The following is a 13,006-nucleotide window of genomic DNA, read 5'->3' as shown; positions in this document are numbered from 1 at the left end:
TTCACTAATAAACTGTTTTATTTCCTTCCCTTTTGAAAAGTTAAAAATTACAGAATAGAAAATAATGTTAACAAATATTTATGTAGCTGTAACCCAAAATTAACAAATATTAAGTTATTCGCTTCAGTTTTTTTTTAATAAAAGGACTAGAATGTCATAGATAAAGCTGAAGTTACCCTTGATCTTCCCATAAAAGCCTTGCATTTCTTTGCTAGATTAGGCAGTTTAGAGGATTTTGTATTGTTATCATAAGCCTATGACAAGATTGGCAAACTTTATACCTCATATTTTCCTGCCACATTCATAACTAAGTTATCCTATATAATGTAGTTATTGAAATAATAGCAGAAATCATTGTCTTTTTCCTGACTTTATAGGAATTATTCTAAAGTTCCCCAATTAAACATGACATTTGCTGTAGGTTTTTAGAAGATACACTTAACTTTAAGTACTCTAGAATTTCCATTGTGATGTCCTCTTTAACCCATGGGTTATTTAGCAGAAGAATTACACACATTGCTGAGAAGTTGGTAATCCATGGATTATTTAGAGGTATGTTATTCTAGTTTCCTATCATATGACATGTTTTTAAGTACCTATTATTGTGACTTCTGATGTAGTTGCTTAATAATGTATGGGCATGGTCTGTATGATGTAGCTTCTTTGGAATTTTCTGAGACCCCCTTTATGACTTAGTATGTGGCGAATGTTTGCAAAAACTCTGAAAGTACAAATATATATTCAAAAAGTATATATTCTCTACTAGATGGGCAGGAGAGTCTATATACTCATATACATACACACACACATATATATCTATAATCAAATTTGCTCATTGTAGTGTTAAAATCTTCTAAATCTTAAATATTTCTTGCCTGCTAGTTCTATTTCTGAAAGAGCGTTGTTAAAATCATTCAACACGTTTGTAGATTTCTTGAGTTCCCCTTATGATTCTGGGTGCTTTTTGCTTTGAGTATTTTAAGGTTATATGGTTAGGTAGTTTTTTATGTTGTTAGTTCCTAGGTGTTATACCCTTTTACGGTTCCTTTTATCACAAATAGTATCTCTTTTTATATGTATTAATGTCTTTCACCCTAAGTAACATTTTACCTAAAGTACTGCTGAAACAACATTACTTTCGGTTAATATTTGTTTTGTATATCTTTTTCCATCTATTTTCAACCTTTCTACATTAATTTATTTTAGATTAGTCTCTTTTAGACTGCATGCAGTTAAGATCTTTAAAAATTTAATCTGATATCTAATATGTAGAAATCAGTTTATATTTATAGTAACTATTGATAAAGTTGGGATTATTTCTGCTGCCTTCCTCTGTGTTTTCTGGTAACCATGCTGCTTTTTTTCTCCTTTTCTGCTTCTTCCTGGAGAGGACTTTTCCTCCATTCCCCTTTTCATTCCTCCACTGGTGTGGAAGTCAAACATTTTATTTCTGTCTTTCAATGATTACCCTTATTTTAAGTATTCACATTGAAAACAACAAAATCTGCAGTTAGTATCTCTATCCTCATTCTGAAAGTTCCTTGTAATACTTTACCTCCATTTCTTCTGCTCTTATTATTATTTCTGCTTTTTCTTACTATCCACAGTTAGATTTTTTATTTACTAATTTGCCTGCCCATTTCTTTGCTTTTCTTACTTCTTGCATCCCTCTGCTTCCTTTGGTGTACTATTTACTTACTAGTGAAGTAGATGAGTAGTTTTTTTTTTTTTTTTTTTTCAGCAATGGTCAATCTTTGCATGCCTAAAAAGTTTTACCTTCACTTTTGAATAAATGTTCTAAGTGAGCAGTTATTTCCCTCAGCACTTTCAGAAAATTATTTCACTGTTTCCTGGCAATACTGTTACTGATGAGAAATCAAGTATCAGTCTGATTTTTGTTTCTTTGTCGATAATGTGTCATTTCTCTTTGGGTTGTTAGATTTTCTCTGTCCTTGGTGTTTTTTGGTTTCACTAAAATAAGCGTTGAGATTAATTTCTTTTTCTCTATGATGCTCAGATTTTCTTATGGTTCTTTAATCTGAGGATTTGATATCTTTTATAAATTCTGGATAACTGTCAATTATTATTTCTTCTAATAGCACACTTTTTTTCCTTCCGGAAGTTTGATTAAATGTATATTGGGTTTCTCATGCCTTTTACTTTTCCTTACACATTTTTATCTGTTTTCTTCCTCCAATGATCTGGGTATAGAGTAAGTACTTGTAGAAAAACTTTAAAATAGTCTATGAATGTCCTATGTCAGTTGTGAATATATAGCAGTATAATGGGTAAAGTAAAGCTTCTGCAAATCATGGCTCAGCTAGTAAGTACTAGTATCTAATATCAAAGAAAATTCTACACACATATGCCAAATCTTTATAGTCACTACAAGTCCAGCTTAAACTAGTTTTGATTGAAATGTAGCAAATTTTTGTCCTCCTATTCCTTGCAAAATGGCTGCAGGAAGAAAAAATCCTTTAGGAATTTCTGTGAGCACTACTCAATCTCCTAGAGATCTTATCAAACCAAAATTCTTGTTAGAGGGTAAATTTTCAGTAATGAAAAACATTCATATGATAGAGTACTACTATCAAGAGCACACAGTAGATTTGGTTAACAGACCACTCCTCTCATGCAAGCTTTCCAAATGACAATGACTAAAAACAAACTGACATCTTAGAAATGACAGTATTCTAGTAACAGACTCTTTTTTTTTTTTTTTGTGAGATGGAGTCTCACTCTGTTGCCCAGGCTGGAGTTCAGTGGCACGATCTCGGCTCACTGCAACCTCCGCCTCCCGGGTTCAAGCAATTCTCTGCCTCAGCCTCCCGGGTAGCTGGGATTACAGGCACCCGCCACCACGACTGGCTAATTTTTGTATTTTTAGTAGAGACGGGGTTTCACCATCTTGGCCAGGCTGGTCTTGAACTTCTGACCTTGTGATCCACCCGCCTTGGCCTCCCAAAGTGCTGGGATTCCAGGTGTGAGCCATCACGCCCAGCACCTAGTAACAGACTCTTTCGAGCTGCACATTTCCCTAACCATTCAGAATGAGGATATATGAAGAACAGGTATAAACAACTTAAAGAGATGAGTAAAAAAAAAAAAAAAAAAAAAAGAATATTCACCAGGCATTGCAAAAAGTCATTACTGAAAAGAAACATTAAAAAATAAATAGGTTTACCAAATTTGGTCTCCAATGTGAAGTTACAATCTGATATTCTCCAAAGCAGTCTTGATATTTTTAGATACGTAATAAGGACAAAAATTGGTAACTTTTTAAAAAATTAATTTAATTGACAAAAATTATATTTATGGTATACAACATGATGTTTATATATTGTGGAATAGCAAAATCAAGCTAACTGACATGCATTACTTCACATACTTATTTTTGTACTGCGAACACTTAAAATTTACACTCAGCAATTTTTTTTTCTTTTATTATTATTATTATTATTATTATTATTATTATTATTATACTTTAGGCTCTATGGTACATGTGCACAATGTGCAGGTAAGTTACATATGTATACATGTGCCATGCTGGTGCGCTGCACCCACTAACTCATCATTTAGCATTAGGTATATCTCCCAATGCTATCCCTCCCCCCTCCCCCCACCCCACAACAGTCCCCAGAGTGTGATGTTCCCCTTCCTGTGTCCATGTGTTCTCATTGTTCAATTCCCACCTATGAGTGAGAATATGCGGTGTTTGGTTTTTTGTTCTTGCGATAGTTTACTGAGAATGATGATTTCCAATTTCATCCATGTCCCTACAAAGGACGTGAACTCATCATTTTTTAAGGCTGCATAGTATTCCATGGTGTATATGTGCCACATTTTCTTAATCCAGTCTATCATTGTTGGACATTTGGGTTGGTTCCAAGTCTTTGCTATTGTGAATAATGCCGCAATAAACATACGTGTGCATGTGTCTTTATAGCAGCATGATTTATAGTCCTTTGGGTATATACCCAGTAATGGGATGGCTGGGTCGAATGGAATTTCTAGTTCTAGATCCCTGAGGAATCGCCACACTGACTTCCACAAGGGTTGAACTAGTTTACAGTCCCACCAACAGTGTAAAAGTGTTCCTATTTCTCCACATCCTCTCCAGCACCTGTTGTTTCCTGACTTTTTAATGATTGCCATTCTATGCAATACATTGTATTTACTATAGTCTCCATGTTGTACAATGTATCTCTGGAACTTATTCCTCCTGTCTGACTGAAATTTTGTTTCCTTTGATTCATATCTCTTGAATCTCCTGCCTCAACCCTCACCCCTCCAGCCCCTGGTAACTGACATTCTATTCACTACTTGTGTGAGTTCAACGTTAAAAATCTAAAACATTAACATTTATGTGAGATCATGTGGTATTTGTCTTTCTGGGCCTGGTTTATTTCACTTATTTCACTTAACATGTCCTCCAAGTTCACCCAAATTGCTACAAATGATAGGCTTTCCTTCTTTTTAAAAGGCTGAATAGTATTCCACTGTATACATATACCACATTCTTTTCTTTTTTTTTTTTTTTATTATGCTGCACCCATTAACTCGTCATTTACATTAGGTATATCTCCTAATGCTATCCCTCCCCCCTTCCCCCACCCTGTGTCCAAGTGTTCTCATTGTTCATTTCCCACCTATGAGTGAGAACATGTGGTGTTTGGTTTTCTGTCCTTGCGATAGTTTACTCAGAATGATGGTTTCCAGCTTCATCCATGTCCCTACAAAGGACATGACCTCATCCTTTTTTATGGTTGCATATATACCACATTTTCTTTATCCATTCATCTGATAACCTCTTAAGATCTTTTCCTCTTATTCTGATGATGACAACTTTAAAAAGGTTGATCTTGAAAATGTTAATGATGGAGCAGAATTTAAGCAAATCCAAGCGTGTCTGTTTATTTATCAATCTTTCAAAGGCTTCCTCACTTGGAAATAATAATAACTCACTACCTATGAGCACTAATCTCTGATTACCTGCCACATGCTAGCCTAAAAGAGCCAGGTATTGCAGATGCAAAGATGAGTGGAGCCTGAGCTGGTCCCTGAGTGGTTCATAGTCTAGACACGTAGGCGAACTCTCCAGTAGTATAGTTACATTTTAAATGTCATTTTCCTTTCAAGAAAGAGTAATCAATAAGGACAATCCCTGTTATATGTTCCCTTTACTCTACAGGAGTTTCTTCCATTTACTGCTTATCTTCCTGTCCTTGAAATTCTCCTTTTTTTGTTATCTACAATAATAAAGTTTCCTGGTTCTCCTACTTCTCTAACCACTTTGTCTCCTTCAGCCTAACAAAATGAAGGCATTCCTCAAAGCTAATTGCTTAATTAAAAAAAAAAGGACAAAATAAAGGTATTTTCAAGACCAAGAAAGTTTACTACCAACAGATCCCACCAGGAGAAATCTAAAGGTTATACTTTAGATGAAACAATAATGACCCACGATACAAGATCTGAAACTCAGGAAGAAAGGGTAAATCAAAATAGTAGTAAATATATGGTAAGTAAACAAACACCGATATATAAAACAACAATAATAAATTGGGGGAGTGGTGAATTTGGGGAATCAGGTTGTGCTAAACAATGAACATATCTTATAGGGAATAGAAAAGAGGAAACACTCACTCTGAAGCTTAGATAATCTTGATGTCAATATTGCACAAGAAAAACACTAGAAAGGAAAATTATAGGCCAATTCAAGAATACAAATGTAAAATTCTTAAACTATTAGTAAACTGAATTTAGCAATTTATTTTAAAAACCTTATCAATGTAATCTACCATATTAACACAGTAAAGGAGAAAAACCAAATGAAAATGTCATCAAATACAATAAATGTGTGCAACAGATGAAGAAACTGCATTTGGTAAAACTTAATCATCAATCATGATGGGAACTAAACAAAACAAACAAAAAACCCAAACTAGCAAACCAAAAGTGGAAGAAAATGTCTTCACTTTGATAAAGGGTATATACAAAGATCATACTTAATGGTGACATGTTCAGAGCCATCTTTCTATCATCAGGAATAAGATAAGTAGGCTATTATCACTGGTTCTATTCAACAGTGTTCTAAAAATTCCAGCCAATGTAGTAAAGGAAAAGCATTGAAAGATTTAAGAATTGGAAAGTTAGAAAGAAAACAATACTTCAAGGTGGTTATTATGTACATAAAAAAATCCCAGGTAAATTATCAGAATTTATAAGAGTAAATTCAATATTAATGGAAGAAAGTCATATATATTTCCCATAAACCAGCAACCATCATTCAGAAAATATATATTAAGACATACCATTTAAATAACAACAACAAAAATAAAACACATACAGTATTTGGGAAGAAACACAACAAAAGATTGTGTTAACCACTATAAGGAAAATGATAAATCTTTCAATAAGGAAGACTTTAGCAGATACAAATATATACCAGGTTCTTGGATAAAAAGACTCAACCATGATAATGTCAACTTCCATGAAATTATATTCCGATTTAACATAATACCACTGAAATCCCAACAAAAGTGGTTTTTGTTTTGTTTTGCAGAAACATGATAAGCTGATTCTAAAGTTTACATGGAAGAAATAAGGGCCAAGAAGAGTTGGAAGGAGTAATTTTCACAGAAGCAGAAACCAAAGGTCCCATAAAGGTATGAAAAAAAAAAAGCTCAATCTCACTGGTATTCAAAGACATTAAAACCACAATGAGATCTCCCAACATACCCATCAGTTGGGCAATTTTTTTTTTTTTAAGTTACAGTGCCTATTTTTAGGATGTAGAAAAACAAGGATGCCCAAATACTGCTGGTTAAAATGAAAACTAGTACAATCACTTTGGGAAACAGTTCAGCATTACCTACTGAAGTTGAACGTGAAACAATGTGCCTATTCTACCACCTACTCATTTTACTGGTGGAAACAAACCCTAGAGCAGCAGTTCTCAAACGTTTTGGTCTCAGGACACCTTTTACACTCTGAAAAACAATTGCGGATCCCCCAAAAGTTTCTTTGTTGATATGGGTTATATTTATTGCTAGTTACTGTATTAGGTATGAAAATTGAGAAAAAGAATTAGACATGAGAACATAAAGCACACAGTCTATCAGCCATCAGAACAATGTCATCATCACATGCCACCCAGCCTCTGGAAAATGCCACCATATGCTTGTGAGAGGATGAAGGTGAAAAAGGAAAATGGTAGTTTAGTATTATGAAAACAGTTTTAACCTCTCAAACTCCTTGCAACGTCTCAAGGAACCCCAGTTCTTGAACCAACTTTGAGAACCACTGCCCAAGAGAAATTCTTGCACGTGTGCACCAGACATGTATAAGGATGTTCATAGCTATACTGTACATGACACAAAAACCTAGAAACAACCCCAAACCCATTAATTGATATATTTATTCTATGAACTACTACATAGCCATAAAAAGGAATAAATTAGTCATATCTGACAATATAACTGAATTTTGAGCAACAGAAGCAAATCATGAAAAAATATATTCAGTTTTAATATAAAGTTCAAAAAGAGACAAAACCTAATGAAGTATTGGTGAGGAATATGTCATAGGCTGTAAATCTAATGAGAAGTAAGAGAATGAGTAACACCAAAGCAGAAAACTGTTCCCTGAATAGCAGGCATGGGGATATACAGGAGGCTTCTAAGGTACTGGGAGGCTCTAGTTCTTTGGCTGAGTAGTCAGCACATGCGTGTTTATTTTATTCACGTTTTATACATTTTGTACATAAACAGAATTCCAAAACTCAAAATTAAAAAATAGTAAACCGTTGGCACACCAACATGGTGCATGTATACATATGTAACAAACCTGCACGTTGTGCACATGTACCCTAGAACTTAAAGTATAATAAAAAAAGAAGAAAAAAAAATAGTAAACCAAACCAAAACAAAAATTAAAAGACTAGAAAGTCACTTTTAATGGCAAAAACCACAATTACTTTTGCATCAACCTATTAACTTAATAGCCATAGAAGAAACCACAAAGGAATGGGTAATTTTGAATATATTCAAAAACTGAAAAAAAGTAAAAGTGACATAAACAAGAAAAGCCCAGACTAATATTAAAAGTCATACTAATAAAAAAATGTTTAAACTACAAATGGATGTAAATGCATGAAAATAATTTACCCTTATTAGCAATCAAAAGCAAACTAAAACAACCATCAGTTAAGAAATAACAACACTAAATATGAGTAAGGGTGTGGTAAGACTAACACTCTCCTACAAGCCGGCAGGAATGAATATTGGTGCAACTTCCATGGAGGAAGTTTAGCACGTATGAGCAAAGGCCTGAAAAATATGAACACTCTTAAAACCAATAATTCAATTTCTGAACATGAATCTTAAGGAAATAATCTCAACTACTGCACAAAAAACTGTATTAAATGAAACTGGAAAGAATCTAAATGTCCACAAAGGGACTATCTAAGACAAAAGATAAGAAAACTATCTTTTATTTATAGAACCAAATATTAAATGGCAATATACAATGTTGCTTACTTCATAAATACAGAGAAATAAAATCATGTCAATAAAAATGTATTTTACAACACACAAAATTATATACAGAATTTTTTTTTTTTTTTGAGATGGAGTCTTGCTCTGTTGCTCAGGCTGGAGTGCAGTGGTGCGATCTCCGCTCACTGCAAGCTCCACCTCCTGGGTTCACACCATTCTCCTGCCTCAGCCTCCCGAGTAGCTGGGACTACAGGCGCCCGCCACCATGCCCGGCTAATTTTTTTTTTATTTTTAGTGGAGACGGGGTTTCACCGTGTTCGCCAGGATGGTCTCAATCTCCTGACCTCATAATCCACCAGCCTTGGCCTCCCAAAGTGCTGGGATTAGAGGCGTGAGCCACCGTGCCTAGCCCAGAATAGTCTTCTAACTTTGTTTTCTTAAGTGTATAGAAAAAAGACTGTAGGCCGGGCGTGGTGGCTCATGCCTGTAATCCCAGCACTTTGGGAGGCCGAGGCAGGCGATCACCTGAGGTCGGGAGTTCGAGACTAGCCTGACCAACATGGAGAAACCGCATCTCTACTAAAAATACAAAATTAGCTGGGCATGGTGGCACATGCCTGTAATCCCAGCTACTCAGGAGGCTGAGGTAGGACAATCGCTTGAACCCGGGAGGCAGAGGTTGCGGTGAGCCAAGATCACGCCATTGCGCTCCAGCCTGGGCAACAAGAGCAAACCTCCGTCTCAAAAAAAAAAAAAAAAAGAGAAAAGACTGTAAACAATGTATCCACTGTTATGACACTTATCTCTGAATGGTAAGTTTATGGGGGTTTCTTCAGATATTTTTGGTATGACCCAAATTAATTGAAATGAATTCATATACTTGTAACGCCAGACAACAAACCTAATTACAAAACACACAAACCTCTCAATGTCTCTCCATATTAACTAAAGTACAAACACGTGACTTTGGTGCCCAAGGCTCTCTACACTATATTCCCACTGTATTTAGCCATGTGTGCTTACCCTCCTTAAGGTTATCAAAGTAGACTTCCTATTGCTTCTGAACATGCCCCATACCTTTTGACCTCAGTGCCTCAGTTCAGACTATTCAATCTGCCTGGATCACCTTCTCTACCTGGCTGAGTTCTACCATCTTCCAAAGTTCATGAGAAACACCATCTTTTTAATGAATTTTTTTCTAACTCTGTGCTAAACTAGTCACCCCAGCCAGATGTTATTTCTCTCTTTGACTTTTACAGAAAATATTTCAGCACCATTACTCTTAATACAATTTGCCTTAATTTTAATAGCGATCTCTGTTTTAATGCCTCTACTAGGTTGTAGTAGTTTGAGAAGGGGCTCTACCCTTCCTCCGTTCTTTCTCTAATACTGATACACTGCTTCCCAGAATTAGGCATATAATGAGTACTTAAGGAACTTAATAAATTATTGTCACAAGAGATTAGTCTCTTTCCTTGGGCATGAGAAAGAGGAAGAAAGAATGGGAAACATTTCTCATTTGAGACTCAGCATGGAATTTCTCAGAAACAATAAGGAAAAAAGTACCATAATTAGGGGCTAATATTTCATTCTTTTTGCCAGCTAAAAATCTATCCATAATTGTAACTTAGTTTCTATGGACACAAAAATGTGCTTGGGATTCCTAAGAACCTACCTCCAAAAGCATTTCTGGAATACAGTTTGTGCTTGAAGTGACACACTTGCAGAAAATAAATATTTTCCTTTAGGAAAAACATCAACTTTGCTTAAGTCTGCCTTAAGCCTCTTCTGAAACAAAATATTGTTAATGACAATAGAAAGGGTGAAAGAAAAAGAAGGAAAGTGAATGTTCTAAACACCTGAGTTAATTTCTAAAAGCAAATTCTAAGGGGAAAACACAGGCAAATTAAACAAACAAACAAACAAACAAAACACCCCTTTTATTATCACTTTCCAATTCTACCTTTATCTGTTGTCATATTCCAGGAAACAACTGAAACCTTAAGGTAAGAAGGTCTTCAAAGGCTTCTATTTTCTTTTTCCATGCAAATCTTTAAAATTGGACCAATCTTCTTATGTATATATTTAAGTATTGCTATATTCATTCAGTAAGTATATATTGAGAACTGTGCTGGGCATACAGAGGTAAGTAAGACACACAAGGCCTCTGCTCTCAATGTCTATAGGCTGCTACAGAACCCATGTACATTCTACTGGAGGAAATGAAAAACACACAAACCAATGAACAAGATAATTACAGATTACGATAAGGGCTGTAAAGCAGAGAAAATAAACAAGATGGAGACATTTAATAATCAGTGAAGGCCTCTCAGATACATTTAAACACTGACGAGAAAAAAGGACCAAGCCATGCGCAATACCTGGGTAAAATCTTCCCAGGCAAAGAGAAGTGGAAAAGTCCAAAATGGAAATAGCCTCATTCTGTTTGAGGAACACAAGGCAGTGTGGCTAGTCGTGGTTTTTCAAACCGGGGGTCACATTTTAAATTGTGATGTTAAGTTTGTGGGTAATTGCATTTTTTAAAAGGAAGTCGAATAGAAAAAATATATCCAGAGTCACATGTTTTCAGAAGTATTCTTTAATGAAATTTTGCTTCAGTTATGTGAGTATGCACGTGTTTGTCCTGGGTTGCAACATATAACACGTATCTTACTTTGAACGGTGGTCAAATCTGCACTAAGCAAGCAGAGTAGTAACAAATGAGGATGGGGGTGGGGGGCTGGCAAGAGCCAGATCACACATGGCCTACAGGCCACCATAAAGAATTGGGATTTTATTCTAAACGCAGTTGGAAAGGCACTGAAGGTTTCAAGCTGGAGAGTGACATGATCTAACTTGACATCATGGTATTGCCAAAAGATTACTGTAGTGAAAATCAGAAGACATGAGCACTAGTCCTGGCCTAGCCAATAACATCAGGGATTTTGAGCAAATCTCTTAATCTCTCTAGACCTCACTTTCTTCATTTTAAAAATGAGGAGGCTGCCCCAAGATGACCTTTAAGATCTTGTTTATTGCCTAATTTCTGCCTGTATTCTGCTTCCTCCCTTGGGCATAAATAAATGACTATTGGGGTGTTACTAGCTCATTAGGTCGAATTCTGAGTTACTTCTTAAAATATTATAAACCATGTATTAACAGCTATAATAGTTACATTTCTGTAGAAAGCAATTGAAGAAGGATCTCTTTATTGGAACCAGCTATATTATTAGAAATGGGAACTCTGGGTGAAAAGTGAATCAAGTGCTTTTGCAACTCTCTGGAACAAAGTTTGGGGTGTGAAGAAAATTGGCAAGGAGATATGAAAAGATTTACTGACAAGTATTTGGAACCGATTTCCATATTTTTTCTATGTCATCAACTGATGTATAATCTAGGATGGTTTAAAGTTGCAGGGAACCTCTGCTGAGTACTAGTCAAGATGTAGAAGCTTAACTCCTTTCACAGTAACCAAAATGACAACTGAGGCAAAATATTCACTGAGAGTCTACTATGTTAAGACATGCTAGATGGTTTGATATATGTTTTTTAAAAAAATTTAATCCTACTAACTTTATTATTTGCACTTCACAGATATGAAAACGGGCTCAGAATAGACAAGCTATTTAGTGGCAGGGTCAGGATTATAATCAATCTTAAGGTAGGCAACATATAAATCCTTATTTAATTCCATATTTACAATAAGTTATTCCGTATGTTTTACAAAATTACTGTACAAGTATTAAATATTCAGTTAAGTATCTGACAACTCAAGTATCTGTGACAGCTGGACACAGAGTGTTCAACCAATAAATCAATTCTGGACTCATAGGTACTTTGCAAGATACAGTTTGGGATAAGTACTTGTTCCAGCATTGGAGGGCCTATTCTGTGGGTAGCACGCTGGGTTGTATGAAAGCCAAATCAAACAAAATATCCAAGGAATTTGTATACTCAATTAAGTACACATCAATAGTACTATGGCAGTTTCCAGGTACATTTTCTTTAGTGTTGCTGGTGAAAGGCCAGCAGTGGAACCGTGGACTGGACAATGTCACCCGTGTTGTGGGCCTAACAAGTATCCCGCAAGTTCCATAAACACGAGGGTATGCTAAAAACTTAACCGATTTCCAACTTACATTAACCCTTTAAAGGGAGCATGGGACACACCACTTGACCATTTGAAGCAGTGCACACGGCTTGTCATGGAGAGGAAAACCTTTGAGACGTGGCCAGCATCATTCCTGTGAGGGTCGAAAGGGTCCCTAACACCTCCCACAAATACACTCACAAACACTCCAGCAAAGTTGGGAATGCTCACTGCACACCTTCCTTAACACCCGGAACAGAGTACCCACCTGTCACATACTCCGCTTCGAACCTCCGCCGGGTCTCAGAGATGAGCTTGGCTTTATTCTGGGCGTGATTCTGGATGGGAGACACGACGGGACCTTAGATACTACTTGCATCAACCCGCTTACCCTCAACCCAGCCCACCTGCACACCGGCGC

At 36.0% G+C, this 13,006-nt stretch overlaps 1 protein-coding gene across 2 annotated transcripts in view; it reads right to left on the bottom strand.

Annotated features, from left to right (window-relative positions):
- MOSPD2 (motile sperm domain containing 2) overlaps positions 1-13,006 on the bottom strand; it is a 49,210-nt gene that overhangs the window by 35,803 nt on the left and 401 nt on the right. For both annotated transcript variants that reach the window (XM_054544348.2, XM_002831401.5), the window contains exon 2: positions 12,854-12,923. In XM_054544348.2, coding sequence (XP_054400323.1) covers positions 12,854-12,923 — 70 coding nt within the window. The remainder of the gene's footprint in view (positions 1-12,853; positions 12,924-13,006) is intronic.

The sequence above is a fragment of the Pongo abelii genome, chromosome X (genome assembly GCF_028885655.2).
Source record: "Pongo abelii isolate AG06213 chromosome X, NHGRI_mPonAbe1-v2.0_pri, whole genome shotgun sequence".
Classification (NCBI taxonomy): Eukaryota; Metazoa; Chordata; class Mammalia; order Primates; family Hominidae; genus Pongo; species Pongo abelii.
This window is presented reverse-complemented; position numbering and strand designations above follow the sequence as displayed.